Source organism: Protomyctophum bolini (genome assembly GCF_963924005.1).
Source record: "Protomyctophum bolini genome assembly, contig: SCAFFOLD_171, whole genome shotgun sequence".
In the NCBI taxonomy this organism is placed as follows: Eukaryota; Metazoa; Chordata; class Actinopteri; order Myctophiformes; family Myctophidae; genus Protomyctophum; species Protomyctophum bolini.
This window is the reverse complement of record NW_027665446.1, coordinates 1-19,192: the sequence shown is the minus strand read 5'-3', so window position 1 is coordinate 19,192 and position 19,192 is coordinate 1. Positions and strand designations below refer to the sequence as shown.

The following is a 19,192-nucleotide window of genomic DNA, read 5'->3' as shown; positions in this document are numbered from 1 at the left end:
TCAAGAGGGGGATGGGGGTCATAATACCAATCTATCAAAAAGGAAAAATAAAAAGGGAAACCTACACCTATAAATCACTAAGAACAAACTCAGTTCGTATGAACCCACGTCAGCATTTCTTCAGGAGTGTCACCGCAAAACACGTTCGTCAAACATGTGGCGACGCCCGTCGACATTCCCGTTGTCGTTCCGCTGGTTCCCGCTACGTCGCCGTAGTCGTTCGTTCGTTCGGGGGGTGCCGTCGCGTTCATGCCCATTTACAACTCCTGGGGGTTTTCTCTGCTTTAACTTGTTGCCTACACGGTTTACATATTCCTCTGTGGTAGGGGCTTGTTGTTCGCTCTGGGCTTTGTGTGTGTGTGTGTGTGCGCGTGCGTGCTTGTGTGTGTGTGTGTGTGTGTGTGGGGGGGGGTCTAGTTCGCATAAAAAATGTCTCTTCCGTTGACTGAATCGCACAGCGAGGAGAGGCGGCAGCGGCGATGGGGGAGTTATGACATTGGTTCTGAATACAGTGCCGGAGGGGGTTTTAAGAAACAGGAATAATAGCCTCCCATATCGGCTCCTCCATGTCCTTATCCTGTTCATAATTGTGCAAGTATATAAATGCCTCGAATCCAAGGGAGAGAAATAGTTCCTTTTTCTGTTTTTAACACGCCATTCTTCACTGCACACTTTAACAACATTCTACTAAAGCGGGGAGTATTATAGATTGTCCATTGTCCTGCAGCGCTTATTTTCAGCTCCCTCTGACAACTCTTGTGAAATGATTCTCTCCAGCAGTTAGTTGGGTAGTTGAAATATACCTTGTGCAACATTATTCTATGTTCTTTCATGGGTACACTATAGGGACAAGTCTCCTTTGACTATTATTAAAAAAAAATATGCCTCAAAGAAATCGTATAGAGTTTCATTATTATGACACAATGGTTAGCAATAATCAAAAGGCAGCCACAGCCAATGGCTGACTGGCAGAAGAAAAATAATGATTGCATTGTTACAAGAATAAGATAAAAGAAAAAAAACTTTTAGTATTGTAGCTCAAGGTATAAAATAAATCCCCAATAAATCCTTCCCCACCAATTCACTATCACATTGCCATGAAAGACAAAAAAGGTATTCATACGTTTTAGCAAACTGAATTTAGCATGTGGTGGTTCGAGACGCCCCTAATTATCACTCATAACAAATACATTCTTTATTACTTTTAGAATGTTATTGCCGTATAACAAATAAATATAAATATTTAGTATAAATTAATACTATTTAATGTATTTCACGTTGTTACCATTGACTTGTTTCTGAGCGAGTGATTCAGGAGGATTTGGCTTTCGGTATAGGAAGTCTAGAGCGCCTCATTTAGTAGTTTTCACACACCGGAAACAGCAGACCTACAACAACAAGCGGCAACAATAAACACAGCATGTGACGTCCCAATGTGACGCGCAATGTGAGCTTGTATAGACAGCGGGTTTGTAGATCGGCTTTTTCCGGTATGCACGATATACACTGGAGCGCAGCCACGTATAAACGCGGCTAAAGGGGGTATAGATGAAAGCTGCACGCGCGTAAACAAATGAAACCTTCATCTCCCCAACGGTTCTGTTCTCTGCCCTGTGGTTCTGTTCTCTGCCCTGTGGTTCTGTTCTCTGCCCTGTGGTTCTGTTCTCTGCCCTGTGGTTCTGTTCTCTGCCCTGTGGTTCTGTTCTCTGCCCTGTGGTTCTGTTCTCTGCCCTGTGGTTCCCTCTCCCGCCATCCACTCCAAAGGTTCTGTTCCCTGCCCTGTGGTTCCCTCTCCCGCCATCCACTCCAAAGGCATTACAGGTGAGCTGTATCCATTTAGTCCGTCTCTCTTCCCCCTCCCTCCCTCCCGTCTCTCTCCCCTTCCCGATCACAGATTGTCTTGTAGCCTCTCCATGTACGTTCTGATTTCCGATTGGCCCATGGGGTCCATGTCCTGACACACCCACTTGATGTCTTCCTGATCGCTCCCATTGGCCACCAGCACCGACGACTTGCCGCCGTAGGGCCCGCCTCCCCCTCCTCCTCCTCCGTCGTCATTGGGCAGCACGGTGGCGAAGGACGTGAACTTGACCCGCTTGCGTTTGGCGGTGCCGTTGAGCGGCTCCGCCCCCCCGCCGCCGCTGCACCCCCCCGCGTCCTTCATACCGCCGCCGGCCATCCCCGAGAGGCAGTGGGACCGCGGCTCGTTGGGCACCGAGCGGGGCAGGGTCTGCCCGTGGTGGGCCCCGCCCCGGTGGCCCCCGGGGCCCCCCCCGGGGCCCACCATGCTCAGGCCCATCCCGGCGCCGTTCAGCAGGCACTTGCTCTCCTCGTAGGCGCCGCCCTCGCCACCGCCTCCCAGGCGGTCGATGGCGGTGGTGCACTCCTCCGGGTGGTGGTGCAGTGCCCCCTGCTGGCCGTGGTCGGCCAGGAGGTCGGCCTCGTTGCCCAGCCACACCCAGTCGTGGGCGTGGTTCATGTTGCCCCCCGCCTCCAGCACCGGCAGCTGCTTGTGACGATATCTGCATGATGATAATAATAATATAATAATAATAATAATAATAATAATATGATGAAATGCACACAGCCGTCAAGCTCCCGGCGGAAAGAGTGCTACTTTTTTTTTTCTAGCCCATTCTGACCTGAGATCAGATTCTACAAATGTTCTTCTACATCCTGACAGTTTTCCATTCTGACCTGAGATCAGATTCTATAAATGTTCTTCTACATCCTGACAGTTTTCCATTCTGACCTGAGATCAGATTCTATAAATGTTCTTCTACATCCTGACAGTTTTCCATTCTGACCTGAGATCAGATTCTATAAATGTCTTCTACATCCTAACAGTTTTCTGAAAAAGCATTGTTTCTATGTCAGTCTATGTTCTTCGATTTTTCTAAAAATAGCAGACCTACAAGCTCGTAGAGCGCCACTCGGTGGCGCGCTATGAGCTTGTAGATCTGCTATTTTTAAATAGCTAAAGCATAACGGAATGCTAACCACCAAAAGGGGTTCCCGCCTAAAATGGGCTAGACGACAAATTGCAAAGTTATTTGCACAATCATCGACTGTGAAAATAAGCAAATTGCAAGCCTCGCTATTGTGACCTGTTTCCACACTGTTGCAGCAGAGAAGACATGAACTTTATTTACTGGAGTGGTTTTCCAACCTTGTTTTCTTCCTTGAAATATATACTTATATATATATATATGAAATATATACTATACTTATACTTATACTTATACGTATATTTTTAACTTAAGCCACATTCTCCTATGATGGTTTTATAACATTGCCGATCTACAAGCTCATGCAGTATTTTCACTATTTTTTTTTAAAAGTCTGAAACATTTTGTAGCATAAAAAAAAAATCTATCTAATACTATCTAATAAATCTATCTAATACTCTAATACTTCAACATTACAATATGTTATGTTGAAATGTTAAAGAATAGCATCTAAAATGACCATGTAATGCTGTACTTTTAATATCTTTTGATGACAAATATATTTTACGGAATATATATATTGCATCGGGTCAAATAATATACCTGGGTTTAGTGATGATGGCGTGACATATAAGTTGGGTTTAGTGTTCTAGGGTCTAGGATGTTATACGATTTTGCACTACGCCATTGATTGATTGATTGAAATATGTATTAACAGTTTGCAGAATTACAGTACATTTCAAGCACAAACTCAATACAAAGACTGTTAACTGTGAGTGGACGACCCAATTAAGCATTAAACTTGTTTACAACAGGGGGGGGAAAAACAGACAAAAGGCCCCAGCGATCTACTGAAACAGCTACCTGAAGGTGAAGCTGATGCAGTTGATGAGAAACACCAGTATGGCAAGGCAGAACACGCCCAGCAGGGCGTACATGCCGATCTCCAGGTCCGACAGGCCTCGGGGGGTCTGCGACAGGTCGCTCTCCCCGGCTCCGGGCACCTCCACCTGGGCAGGGTAGCTGCTGTAGTCCCCGGCCTGGCTGGGGCCTGCGCTGCCGCTGCCCCCGCGGCTGCTGCTGCTGCTACTGCTGCTGCCCCCGCTAGCGGCTTTACTGCCCGACGCGCGGTGCGTCACTGTGGTCTTGGTCGTCGTGCTGACCTGCATGGTGGTGACAGAGAGAGGAGGGACACGGCGGCCATGACGTCAAAGCAGTGTTTCCCAAGCAATTCAGTATTTTATCTGTGACGTGAGCGCCCCCTCCTGAGATACTTCCGGGTCCTGCTTTTGTGTCGCTTTTGTGTCCCCATTGAGTTATACCGTGACGCTCCGTCGGACTAAATTTGAGACGAAAACAACCACGAAAGTCTCATTTTACCGCTTTCCTCGCAACAACAAAGCTGCTGCTCTCCCAAATCTGGCTGTGACAGGCCGTCTGCCCCACACGGAATACTATCGCCATTTTATTTTATTGTGTCAACTAAATCTTCATTAATGCAAACTAGATTCAACATACTCAAGCCTGCACACATTCTAAATATGCACCCGAAATATTTTACAGAGCAAATGGACTGTTGCCACCTTCAATAATAATGATAATAATAGTCTTTATTGTCTCCACATCATATATATTTTTGTTGTCATGGACACTTGTACAAAACATTAATAATTCTACTCGAGTTTAGAACCATTAAGACCCATTTTAACCCTCAATGGCTTCCTTTCTGAAAAATAACGTCATTGTAAAAAGATTCACGCGTTTAGTTATTCTATTTACAATGAGATGCGGACGGGAGCTGGTGCCACTTGGACCCGGACGTAACGTAGCACTACAAAATGACGTCGTACTCTCTCTCTTCTCTCTCCACTATACTATACTTAAATACTGAATGGCTCGGCCATTTTTGGAGTTCATGGGAAATATCTTTATTTATTTATTTTACGTTCCCTACAATTAGTTTGAAATTATTGTTTCAAAAGAATTTAAAAAAAAAATTGACCCAGGGGGAGACACCATGTGTATATTTTGGGCCTTGAGTGAAAAGGTTTGGGAACCCCCCTGTGTTAGAGTCCAAACTTAGATCTCTTACTGTTTTCTTTATACTCAATTGCATGACGTTCTGCTCAGCATACACACTGCAGTCAGTGCAGGCGTTCCACTCTATATGCTGAACTGTGCCGCACAAGATTCATTACATTCATGGTTTTAATGAATATTCCTTATTACTGTTGTCCTTCTTCAACCTTTACACATAGTGTAAGGATACAAGCCAGGCAGCAGGCCTATATATCTAATATAACCACTCAAACTATTTTGTCTGTGGTTGCAAGATGAGACTATATAATACACTCAACCCCATTTTAAAAACACTATTTGAATTAACCGTTTTCTGTATTCTATTCATTCTCTGGGAATCCTTATTTCACGCACATTTTTCCATCCATCCATCCATCCGTTCATTCATGAAGGAAGTATCTTCTACCTTCCTCATTACCTTCCTCATGGCCCCCTCCTCTCTGTCTGAAGCAGAGTTGTTCTGTTTCCCGTCTCCAGCCTCCTTCCCTGCAGCCTTGTTCCTCTGCACGTTGGTGCTGTTGTCCCGGCCTCCTACTGTGGCTCCTCCTCCTCCTCCTTCCCCCTCCTCCTCCCGTCCTCCTCCTCCTCCTCCTCCCAGCACGCCTCCTCCTCCTCCTCCTCCTTTCTCCTCGCTCCACGCTCCGAACTTCACCCGGACGTTCCCCACTCCGGACGCCAGCACGCTCTTCCTCTTGGACTTCTGGCAGGTCTCCGAGATGACCATCTCCACGCGGACCAGCGCCCCCTGTCCCTCGCCCTCCGCCACCACGGACGGCCAGCGCTGCTCCTGACGGGAGACGCAAAGAGATTTGGAGTTGGAACTACACGTATAACATATTATGCACTGTAGGCTATGACATCGCAGCAAAATCACCCTACAGTAGAACACTAAAGCCGAGGTGATGTTCACCCGGTCGGTTATTTTTTCAAATTTTCATAATGTTGCTGATGTACAGTATGTGGTGGGTGGGTCTTTCAGTACCCTCATGATGCTCAGTGACATCGTAGAGGGTAGGTTTGTTTCCCTGCCCACACGTTTTCTTCTACAGGCAGGTGAATTCAGCCAGTTTAGTGATAGTTATTTTATTTTATTTATTATTATTTTATATGTCCCAGGAATGGGTGGAGTATTTGAGGTACTCTTCTTTGCCATGTATTGCTGACATGGCCACTTCAATATATTTTCCGATGAGAAATATTTGTTATGGGGAATATTACATTGGGTAAAATATACCCGAGTTTAGTGATGGTTTGACAAAGGGTACGTTTTAGTGTTCTAGGGTAAATGACTAAAGGCCAGTTTTCGGTGAAGAGGTGACCACTGTTTCGGTGGTTAGTAAAACAACAGAGAGATGTGTTGTGTGAGCGGTGACCACCGTGGCGTTACGTCCTGTTGTAGTTTTCGGTGGTCACCTTAATTATCACCTAAAACTGTGAATAGGCCTTTAGAGGCGTTCCCTATACTTCTAAAACTGAAGTGTGAATAGGCCTTTAGAGGCGTTCCCTATACTTCTAAAACTGAAGTGTGAATAGGCCTTTAGAGGCGTTCCCTAGACTTCTAAAACTGAAGTGTGAATAGGCCTTTAGAGGCGTTCCCTAGACTTCCCGGGGGTATATATGTGGGAGGAGCCTGGCTGGGCCGTGTACCTGATTGTTGGTGGAGATGACGCTCTCGTCCAGCGAGATGGCCGAGAGGAGGAAGTCCTTGGGGTCGTAGATGTCCAGAGGCGTCACCGAACCGTCACTGTACTGGATCCACGCGCTGATCGCTGCGTCCTGGGAGAGAGAGAGAGAGAGAGAGAGAGAGAGAGAGAGAGAGAGAGAGAGGAGGACAATGAGCCTACCGGTATATGTTATTTTATCTGGAGTTGTCCTTTAACCCATTCTGACCTGAGATCAGATTCTAAAAATGTCTTCTAAATCCTGACAGTTTTCTGCAAAAAGCTATGTTTCTGTGTCAGTGGTTATTCGATTTTTCAAAAATAACAGACCTACAAGCTCGTAGCGCGCCACTCGGTGGCGCGCTATGAGCTTGTAGATCTGCTATTTTTCAATAGCTAAAGCATGACATGATGCTAACACCAAAACCCCACCAGAATGGGTTAAGCCCTATATACTTTTTTGGGGGGTGTGAGAAATGGCGAATAAAATACTGTATCTGATCTACAACTCATCTACTGTATGATGACTATACCGCTAATCAGCTTATAGATCTGCCTTTTTTATGGCCATTAACCCATTATATAACATAATAAGGAAAATGCATGCATTTAGGTAATTGAGTCTGACCAGAGGCAGGGATTAAATCATATCGCCACAGGCCATCCCAAGTGGTCGACGCCTGGGGGGAGCGTGACCTTTTAGCGTGTGATCAGACCAGAGTATTACAGAGAGAACCGCTTGGAATTGGGAGACCTGGCAGCTCTTTAGTGCTGGGTGGTATAATTGACACTCTCAAGCACAAAGGAGGCCTTTGTTAATGAGACGTGGGTCTGATTGAAGCATGCTCTCATTGAAATGACCAATAATTAGATTATGTTTGTTGACCAGACGTGTGTGCACACAAAAAGGACCAGACTTTCTGGCACACGTACGCGCTGCAGAAAAGAACAAACTAATTAAAAAAATAGCATCGTAGGAAACAGCAGCACTACCATATGCACCACAAACCTGGAACAACATTCAATTTACAATTTAGGCATTTAACATTCGCTCTTAATCCGGAGAGATTTACAATAAGCGAGAACAACACAAGTTAACACATCAAATACATAGAAATAGTCCTCAAGAATCATAAGCAAGTTGAGAACCATAGCATCTGTCTAACAGTAGAATGTACAGTGAGGATGTACAGTGAAGCTATGAGTATACACATTATAGAGTGCTATACGTGCTACGTCTATACATACAATGCTAAATTACAAGTAAGACGCGTGAACGCGGGAAGCGAACGCAGCTGTTGTGGCAGTCTGACACACACACACAGAGCTTTATTTTTTAAAATATTTTTTAAGTTTTCTTTTTCTTAAGTTGCGTGCGTGTTGTGCGTGTGTGTGTGTGTGTGTGTTGTTTGTTTGTTTGTGTGGTCGTTAAGCAGCAGGAGGTCGCAATCACTGTTCAACTACTACTACTACTATTTCTTTGCGAACTGCTCCCTCTGGTGGCGGGCGGGTGGTGTTACAGCGTGACACACAGACACACACACACACACACTATATACTGTATATACTATGATTATGACTTTATTCTCTCTCTGCCCTTCATTCCAATGAAGACAAATTCTTCCAGACGACGCAAAATGCTTTTGTTAACAACCGTCCGTACGGTACCACTTCCAAGCACCGTGCACAGCAGCAGCTTGAGAGAGCCCCATAGCCCCATGGCAACAGAACCCTGGAGTCAGTACTAGAACTCTAGCTGTTTTTCTCAGAACTTGTCTTTTTAAGTGGACTTATATACCTCGCTGATTTCCCCTGATAGAAGCCCGCGGGCTTTGCCTTTAATCAGAACGCAGGGAGGATTGTGGAGGTAAGTAACACGGCGGGCGGTCTCCTCAACAAAAGTAATTACTGGACAACATTAACCCATTCTGACCGGGAACCCATTTTGGAACCCATTTAGCTATTGAAAAATAGCAGATCTACAAGCTCATAGCGCGCCACCGAGTGGCGCGCTACGAGCTTTTAGGTCTGCTATTTTTGAAAAATCGAAGAACGACTGACATTTTTTTAAATGTGATCTCAGGTCAGAATGGGTTAATCAGACCAGTGTGTGTCCAGTGGAAACCTCGTATGAATCTGATCTCAGGTCGGAATGGGTTAAGAACAACAATTTATCTCCCTCTCTCTCTCTCCGCCCTACAGTAAGTCTCTCTCTCTCTCTCTCTCTCTCTGATGTAGTTTTAGTCTTTTGAGTAAAATCTCATTTAGTCATATTTTACTCATCTGAAATGTCTATTTTATAGTTGACATAATATGAGATTTCAAGTCAACTAAAACTAGTATATTTAGTCGACAAAAGCATATTTCGGCGGGCCTTGATGGCGTCGTATAATGGATGATTTGCATTTAGCTTTATGGGGGGAAAAAATAGCAGATCTACAAGCTGCGACGCGTTGTGAGCTCATATGGATTGGCTAAATTTGGAGCAGCTGCATTATATGACTCGTCGTCTTTAGTTCGACCGGATCCATTCTCTTCTCCAAGTACCTCCCTCACATTTTAGTCTCGTTTTTTGTTTGTGGAGGAGATTTGTCAATACTACAATTTGTCATAGTTTTTGTCATCATAGCTTGGTTTTTATTATGTTCTCCTCGGTGGAAAAGGGTAGTTGAGGAACGTTGGGGAAATTCATGAGCTACAGAGACATATCTCTTTTAATTGTAATGAGCTGCTCTCAGTCCAATTATCCCTTTGATGGAGAGAGTGATAAAATAAGGAGAGAGAGAGAGAGAGAGAGATGGTTCGACTGAGAGAGGTGTGGGGGATTATGGGTATATGTGTGGGATTGTATGATGGATTAACCCATTCTGAACGGGAACCCATTTTGGTGTCAGCATCATGTTATGCTTTAGCTATTGAAAAATACCAGATCTACAAGCTCATAGCGCGCCACCGAGTGGCGCGCTACGAGCTTGTAGGTCTGCTATTTTTTTTAAAGGCGAAGAACGACTGACATTTTTAGAATCTGATCTGAGGTCAGAATGGGTTAATCAGACCAGTGTGTGTCCAGTGGAAACCTCGTATGAATCTGATCTCAGGTCAGAATGGGTTAAGAAAAAAAAGAGAGGGAGAGGCAGGAGAGGGGTGGAGGGAGGGAGGGAGGGGGGTGAGACAGGAGGAGAGGTAGAGAGGATGGAGGGAGGGAGGGGGGGGGTGTGAGACAGGAGGAGAGGTAGAGAGGATGGAGGGAGGGAGGGGGGGGGGTGAGACAGGAGGAGAGGTAGAGAGGATGGAGGGAGGGAGGGGGGGGGGGTGAGACAGGAGGAGAGGTAGAGAGGATGGAGGGAGGGAGGGAGGGGGGGTGTGAGACAGGAGGAGAGGTAGAGAGGATGCAACACCGTTGCAACCCAGAAAGTGCCAAAGTCTGCACGACAACAAAACCACACCCCTTATTCGTCTTAGCGAGCCGACAGTAACCCCTGGTCAAAAGCTTCCACGATTAGCTCCTGACGTGTGTAATTTTTCCCCATCTCTGCATTGCAGCAAACCCACAATTGTGCGTGCGTGCCGTGCACGCAGGTGCATGTGTGTGTGTGTGTGTGTGTGTGTGTGTGTGTGCGTGCGTGCGTGTGTGTGGTGGGGGGGGTTCGGTTGCCGTTGCGTGGGTGTGATTTGCACACAGAGAGCCTTCACGGTTAAATCACTTTGGGTTGTTACAGGGCTCCCATGTATCCAGTTAGCGGTCCAAAGGCGTCAGATTAGCAGAGTTCCGCTCCCCAAATCCTCCCCCGCCTACGAGCATTATCGGCCGAGGCGGATGAGAACGTCCATCAAAACCCTGTGCGTTCCGTGTGGACCGTTTATACCAACCACACAAACCTTATGAAACATTTAAGATTCCTGAGAAGCTGCTCAAAGGGCTGCTTGCACAATGTACATAGACGAGTGAAATTGATGTGTACAGTATGCCTTCTCCCCATTGCTGCTGAAGACTATACCATTCTGTCTGTATATATTATTATATACTATTATATAGCCAATATAAATTTTTATTTACTCAATTAAATTAAATGTTTTAAATTATTTGTCCACTTTAGTTACACGTTACTTTGTCGATTTTGATTATTATTATTATTACAAAACATCCATTAACCAAATTCTGGACGGGAACCCCTTTTTGGTGTTTTAACTAAGCATTATGTTATACTTCAGTTATTGCAAAATAGCAGATCTACAAGCTCATAGCGCGCCACCGAGTGGCGCACTACGAGCTTGTAGATCTGCTATTTTTGAGAAATCGTAAAAATGCGGCACAAATCTTTGAATATATATTCTTTCAGAGCGAACGTTTTTTCCGATGTCAGGCTTAAATGCATTAACCAATTCATGCTTTGTCTATATGTGCCAACAGCCGACCTATACAAGCTCACAACACGTGGCATCTCCAAGCGAAACTGAGCTGAAATGGCCTTAATTGGCGGGACATATAACGAGTATAATTTTACTTTAGGTATAGGCTACACTTAAAGTAGCTAGATTGTGATACCATTGCCAATACTCAAAGTGCTGTTCTGTTCTGCGCTGCGATGCGCTGTGCTGTGCTGTGCTGTGGTGTGGTGTGGTGTGGTGTGGTGTGGTGTGGTGTGGTGTGCTGTGCTGTGCTGTGATGTGCAAGGGCAGCGAGAGGAGAGACATGCGAAATGAGACAGCGGGTCCAATTCAAAGTCGGGTCGTCTCGGATCAGACAGAACATATGGTCATATGGTGCACTAACCGGATGAGCCACCAGTCAGGCAGGCAGGCTGCAGGCACTCCCTAAAATGCACGTAAATAAACATGTACAGCAGGCCTCACCTGCACGCAAGCAAAGGGTATACCGGTATATATTGATACAGTAAAGCCAAATTAAGCCTATAAATAATGGGTGTGAGTATATGGGGATGGAACTTGAGCATTCTAAATGTCTTTCAACACATGCTGTAAAATCTTGAATGTATAAGCCACCGAGTGGCGCGCTAAGAGCTTGTAGGTCTGCTATTTTTGAAAAATCGAAGAACGACAGACATAGAAACAAAAGCTTTTTCAGAAAACTGTCAGGATGTAGAAGACTGTAGAATGTAGAATCTGATCTCAGGTCAGAATGGGTTAAAATAAAGGAACCCTCAGGACTTTAGAGTGTACATAAATAGATATACCATGCACAGCCTCGTGTCGTTAGACCTGCTGCAGAACGCCACGCAATCAAAAGATCAACTTCTTATAATTATTATGCAGACGGTTTCTGTTTGGAAGTAGGTTAAAAAAAACCTGTATCAGCAGACAGGTAAGCGATAAAAAATTGTAGCCCTGGCACGCACGCACGCACGCACGCACGCACGCACGCACACACACACGCACGCACGCACGCACGCACACACGCACGCACGCACGCACGCACGCACGCACGCTCATAATTGGAAACGGAAAAACGTAAATAAGATAACAAGTGGTTATCTTTCTAGCCATGTTAGTTGTGCGGAATTACATTTTTCAACTCCTGTGATTACAACCTGGGGACATGGCTGTCTGCCGCGGGAGAAATACCATGTGGCGGATGCGGTATACAGTATAGCTAAGTGGGTGGGTGCGTGCGTGTGTGTGTGTGTGTGTGTGTGTGTGTGTGTGTGTGTGTGTGTGTGTGTGTGTGTGTGTGCGTGCGTGCGTGCGTGCATGCGTGTGTGTATTGCATCGCACGTTGAGTGACACATCCATAAACGTGTCCCTGTGTCTGTGTTTCCTGGCGCGTGAATCGGCCGTCGCAAAAGATGGCATTTTAACTACTGTAATTTGCGACCCGGGGATATAATGTGCGGCCTCAGATGGAAGCTGTTTATATGCTTGCGTGTGCGTGTGTGCGTGCGTGTGTGCGTGTGTGCGTGTGTGCGTGTGTGTGCGTGCGTGCGTGCGTGCGTGCGTGCGTGCGTGCGTGCGTGCGTACCTGTTTGGCTGTGTGCAGCAGGTCGGAGGCAGTGGTTGTCAGCTGGATAGCCTGATAGCTCCCGGGGCTGGCCGTCATGCTGAGAGACAGCGAGGCCACCAATTGGACCCCCAGGTCTGTAATGGTCACCTGGACAGGACACACATTAACAGAGAGCGTTAGAATACGTTTGTACATTGTGCATCCAATGTACAAAATGTCTGGCAAAGAAGTATACTTGGATTGAAACATATATATATATATATATATCGTCGCTGTTGGGCTGCAGGAACATTGGATGTCCATTTAATGCCCTTCATTTTACAAGAGTGTTAAGCTAAAGGATTGAAAACACCACGTGGTTTTATTTTGACGATTTCGTTCCATTTCCTGAAAAAGCATCAGTTCTGGGCGGTTTTCACCTGACAGTGACGATATATAAAAAAACGGGTACTTCAAATTCAAACAAATTGCAAAAGTAGCAGATTTACAAGCTCAAAACGTGGTGCCAAATCGAGCTTGCAAACCTGCTACTTTCGGCACTTTGGTGGGTGTGGCGCTGTAGTATAGGGCATTATTAAGTTCTCGACAAAGCACAACATTAAAAAGGTTAAAACAGAGATTCTCAACCAGTGGTGGTCCTTGAGGGGGTTCCAGGTGGTCCCCAGCTAAATGATATGGTAACCAAAGGGACACATCTTTAACTCTTGAGAGTTAAATTATTGTTACACATTACTTAATTTACAAGAAAGTCTAGGTTCAAGCTGTTTAATGTCACACAGATGTAGAGGTACAGCATTGTGAAAAACTTAGGTTGGGTGATGCTCCACAATACACATAACGGTGAATAAATAAATAACCATACTAAGTATAAAAGTTTTAAAACGTTTAAAGAACTCAGATCAGTATACAAGGCCGTAATAACACCATGGAATGTTCAATATTCATTTAGGCTTGTTAAGCAGTCCTACAGCCTGGGGGAGAAAACTCTTCTTCAGTCTGCTTTGTGTCGACACAATTAGAGAATGTAAAATATGTTGTATCTCGATCAAGGTTTGCCTGTTATCTCTCCTAATGGTACCAACCGGGTATACAAACATCAATACAGCATGGAACTGTGGGACAAACTCTTATCCCACGACAAAATACTCCTTCATTTTGGGGGTCTGCGAGGTTAAATCTCATTGAATGTTGGTCTGTGGCTTTTTTTTCTTTTTTTTTATATATATATTTTTTATCCCACGATTTTGTAACCCATTTTTCACCCCTGTGTCAATCATCTACTGTGATCCTGGGCTCTACACACCCTCCGCCAACCTGGGGAGAGCAACGGACTTAACTCATGCTTCCTTCATGCTTGAGTGTCCAAGTTGCTCCTTTACACCTGACAGGGGGGAGTTTCCCTGGTTGGACGTATAGCGCGTGGAAGGAACACGTTATTCCAAACAGTTCCTTTCCCCTCCATCAGGCGCCCGGCTGGACAGGGGGAGTCAGTGGCTTTTTTGATTGATTGATTACTTTATTGAAAAGTACATTTCAAAAGGATAGAGTCACAAGAAAGCCGTTATAGGCTTGTTTCCGTTGTGGTCCTCTTGGGGAAAGGGGAAGGGGAGCAACGGTACAATACAGACAAAAACAAAAATACCTTTGTATTTTGCCAGGAGACAAAAACACAAAAACAGGACAAATTCGTAAAAACTGACCAATAAAACTGAAATTTATTTTCTTTTTCCCCCCTTATTTTTTTCTATTCTACACTATAAAAGTCAGTATACTTCAAAAATAAAAAGTAGGACATGTTATCGGCCAAACCATATTTTTAATGTGGATTTAAAGTTTTCAAGGGAACTGATCACTCAAATGCCGAATATAGTGGGCCTTCTTATGTTACACAAAATATATCCAAAAGTCAGAGATCTTTTTGTGCACAGCTGCATTCTGGGACCTTACCATTAGCTTTAGAAACGGGTAGATTCATTGGTACTCCTGAGGAGGACAGAGTCTGTCTAGTGTGTGATTTAAAATAAATTGAAAATGAAATTTTGTTTTACTGCCCATTATATGACTTTTTCTGGTTGGAGGACTATGAAAAACTGGAATTTTGTTTTAGGAAAGGTACTTTTGCTTTGGCAGACTTTTTATGCAGGGCGTGGGAAATAAGGCACAATGTTTTGTTTGTGTAAAAAAAATAAAAATAAATAAAAAGGGAATATCAACAAAACATATCTGTTTATTGTACACAATGCAATATTGAATGCAATGTTATGGTGTGTCCTGTAAGCCCATGTGGGCTGGGCGCCTTTGGTGCATGACACAAAAATAAAGAAATCTATCTATCTATCTATGGAAAAGGGTTGAAAACCGCTGCGTTGAAACACGGAGATGGGAGGTTTCTGCCCGACAAGCTGCAACAACACGTGACCCGGTATATATATACGTGTGCAAATGCAGTGTACGTTCCACCGCTGCCACACGTCGTCCAACGTCAATAAATCCAGCTAATGGAGCTTCGTCCTGGTTGTCGGTGGTCTCGGGGCCATCAGGGCCACAGCTGCATTTCAAAGGTGTAATAACGCCACGCGCCTTTTGGACAAGCACATAAAACAGCCTTTTATTCAGCTTCTTCTTTTCTTTTTTTTTTAACCCATTTTGGGCAGGAACCCCTTTTGGTGTTTTATTTAAGCTATTGAAAAATAGCAGATCTACAAGCTCGTAGCGCGCCACCGAGTGGCGCGCTACGAGCTTGTACAGGTAGGTCTGCTATTTTTGAAACAATTGTGGAAAATGTGGCACAAATCTTTGAATATATATTCTTTCAGAGCGAACGTTTTTAACTCAAATATTTGCTTCTGAGGGGTTCCTCCTGGAACAACATATTTTCAGATGGGGGGTCGGCGGCCAATTACATATCATTTTTGGGTCCTTGACATGAAATATTGAGCACCACTGATATTAGAAACATGAGGTATTTCAGAAAACTGTAACTGAATTTAGAAGATTGTTTTTTTGAGGTGCTCCTCCCGTTCTGGCGCCTGTCGCCTCTCGCAATCCGACACGCTCCTCCTGTTGACGTTGCAACTCCATTGACTCACGCAGTTACTATTTCCGCAGCCATCAGCGACCGATGGCGCTGTATAACGTCTCGCGACCGACGAGACAGACGTTGGAGAGGGGGGGGCTCACATTAACCCATTCTGACCTGAGATCAGCTTCATACGAGGTTTCCACTGGACACACACTGGTCCGATGAACCCATTCTGACCTGAGATCAGATTCTAAAAATGTCAGTTTTTCTTCGATTTTTCAAAAATAGCAGACCTACAAGCTCGTAGCGCGCCACTCGGTGGCGCGCTATGAGCTTGTAGATCTTCTATTTTTCAATAGCTAAAGCATAACATGATGCCGACACCAAAATGGGTTCCCGTTCAGAATGGGTTAAGCCCATTTATAGACCCGAGGACACATCTATGTCACCTTATAGCCTTTAACCACTTCAACCATCATTATTTATTTAGGGTGCAGTGGTGGTTGGCCGAACGGTTTGCGGAGCGGTCTTGATATCGTGAAGGTCGCTATAGTTCGTATCCCCCGGACCGGCACGTTAAAATTACCACCGCTGAAGAAGTGCCCTTTATGGACATGGCATTGAACCTCCTCTACCATGAAATGTTCTATGAGCAGGGCCTGGCTGTAAACAAGTTCTTGAGCTTAGTCCAGTTACCCTGGGTAAACATAGTACCTTTCCTTTCCTTAGTCCAGTTACCCTGGGTAAACATAGTACCTTTCCTTAGTCCAGTTACCCTGGGTAAACATAGTACCTTTCCTTTCCTTAGTCCAGTTACCCTGGGTAAACATAGTACCTTTCCTTTCCTTAGTCCAGTTACCCTGGGTAAACATAGTACCTTTCCTTTCCTTAGTCCAGTTACCCTGGGTAAACATAGTACCTTTCCTTTAACCATTATTATGAACTTTATGTTGAAAAATAGCAGATCTACAAGCTTGCATAGAGCGGCACCGATCTGGGACGACACATTTCCAGATTGGGGTCCATGGCCAATCACATGAAATGTCCATGAGCCAAATACATGAAAAATAGATTGAGAACCACAGATTTTCTTTCGTCAGAAAACTGTCCGTTTTAGAAGACATTTTGTAGAATCTGGTCTATGAGGTCTTAATGGGTTCCACCTCTCATGTGAGATGCTGCTCGGGACCCCCACCCACCCCCGCCGCCGCCGCCCCGCGTGCCTGACAGGCACACATCAGGGGCTGCCTTGACACGCCACAGCGCCTGTCCCCGGTGGATAAGGAATGCTACGGGAGGGAGCAGGTGGCTTTTGAGATCTCCACTGCCATTTGGCATTAACCCATTTTGACCTGCGGGAACGATTCTATAAATGTCTTCTATGTATCCTGACAGTTTTCTGAAAAAGCCATGTTTCTATGTCAGTCGTTCTTCGATTTTTCAAAAATAGCAGAGCTTGTAGATCTGCTATTTTTCAATAGCTAAAGCATAGCATAATGCTAATACCAAAAGGGGTTCTCGCACAAAATGGGTTAAACCATACCCTGCTGCTGAAGCTACTGCGGCAGGCACAGCCTCGCCGTTGATGCAGGTGATGGTTATTTATTTATATATAAAAATAAAAAATAAAGTAATGTATTTGATTTCAAATAATGTTCGAAATAAACTCATTAATTTATTTATTTATATTTACTTACTTACTTACTTACTGCATTTTTGTAGGAGTGCTTCTATGACAATGATTTAGAAGCATTTGTAGAATCGGGCCTCAGTCCAAAGCTCACCTCATTCACTGTTGTCTATCCTGCTGTCATTACAACATGTCACCGAAGTTTCTTATGTGTTTGTCTTCTCCCACTGAAATGGTTCCTGTCAATGCTGTGTTAATAATAACCCTAACAACTGTAACCAAATGGACTTCCCTCTCCCACAACAGCTCCATTTGGAGGACAAATGAACACAGCATTGACAGGATTTGACTCCAGCACTCCAGCATTAAGAGTTCACTGTCTGTTCCTACATCGTCGTCCAATTGACTTTTATATGTCCTATCATTTTCTACTTCATTGCATTATCAGGTTGTTCCTACCTTGTCGTCAAGTACCGTGACGGTCTTCTCTGCCAAGATGGAGTCGGACAGAGGAGACAGAACCTGAAACAGAAGACAGATGGCGGTCAATACAGAGGAGACAGAACCTGAAACAGAAGACAGATGGCGGTCAATACAGAGATGAAGACGCAGTATGCTTCAGGACTGACACCACCATGTGGGATCCCTGTCTGGAGTGAACTGAAGGCCCACAGTGCCTTATGCTACCATGGTTTCATCTGCGGGTTTGAGTAAATGGTACGTGCGCTGTGACTGGCCAGTCGCTGTGATTGACAGCCTACACCTAAACCTAACCCTAACCTTAACCTCAGTAAAACTATACCTAAACCTAACCCTAACCTTAACCTCAGTAAAACTATACCTAAACCTAACCCTAACCCTAACCTTAACCTCAGTAAAACTAAACCTAACCCTAACCCTAACCTTAACCTCAGTAAAACTATACCTAAACCTATAACCTCTGAAAACTATACCTAAACCTATAACCTCAGTAAAACTAACGCGGTGGCTGGGGAGCGTTTCCAAGAACCCGAATCCGCAGATGAAACCATGCAAGCGTGCCTTATACCCAAAGAGGCCAATATACGAAGAAAAGCCTCCATGTTATGCACAGCAGTGGTCCAAGTACATATTAAGTACATCATTTTATCTGAATATACGAGCGCCGTCTAGTCCTTGGTGATCGTCATCCATCCAAAGTCTGGATGTCAATGGTCCATTTGGCCTTTGTCCATTTTAGATTTTTTTGCATGTTATCAAGCTAACTGGCATTATTACCGTGGATGGATCAATACTTCTCACTTGATCAGCTGCATAGCAATATAGTTTTCACCAGCATCGACCTACTGGCCTGTCTGTCTGTCTGCCTGCCTGCCCATCTGTCAACCCGCCTGTCTGTCTGTCTGCCTGTCCATCTGTCAACCCGCCTGTCTGTCTGTCTGCATGTCTGTCTGTCTGTCTGTCTGATTGGTTCCGGGGTTCTGCACTTGGCTCCACCATGACAGACCGTAACGGTCCGCGGTTCTGTCTCCGAGCTGAGGAAAGGTGCAGGTGTTGTTGAGATGGCTATACAGCCTTTCTGTCAGAGCGCTGATCCGAGGCGACAGACAGTGAACGTGGAAGCCGCAGCGCTACGTTGGGGGAAGCTGCAGCGCTACGGTGGGGGAAGCTGCAGCCTGCTCGTAGGGAATCACAAACACAAACCCTTAGACTCGACATTAACAGATCTAAGTCCAATCCTTAAACGTGACGTTAACAGCTGACCCCAACCCGTAAACCAAACACCAATGCCCCAACCCGTAATCCTGTCCGACCTAAATGGTTTACAAAATTTGAACCTTATACCTCTTAAAAGATCTTTATTAGCCATGAAGTGGACCCTTTCCCAGAACAATGTCCGATAAGGCTCTACGG

The 19,192-nt window shown here is 44.9% G+C and overlaps 1 protein-coding gene across 1 annotated transcript; it reads right to left on the bottom strand.

The window, feature by feature from the left end:
• Positions 1-1,888: 1,888 nt before the first annotated feature.
• On the bottom strand, positions 1,889-18,954 carry LOC308312281 (transmembrane protein 132C-like; the record flags this gene model as incomplete). Its single annotated transcript, XM_080794651.1, has 7 exons — positions 1,889-2,522; positions 3,813-4,111; positions 5,446-5,814; positions 6,675-6,803; positions 12,666-12,794; positions 17,759-17,821; positions 18,851-18,954. Coding segments are annotated over 7 exons (1,727 nt in total), but the record flags the coding sequence as incomplete, so codon positions are not given.
• Positions 18,955-19,192: the final 238 nt, after the last annotated feature.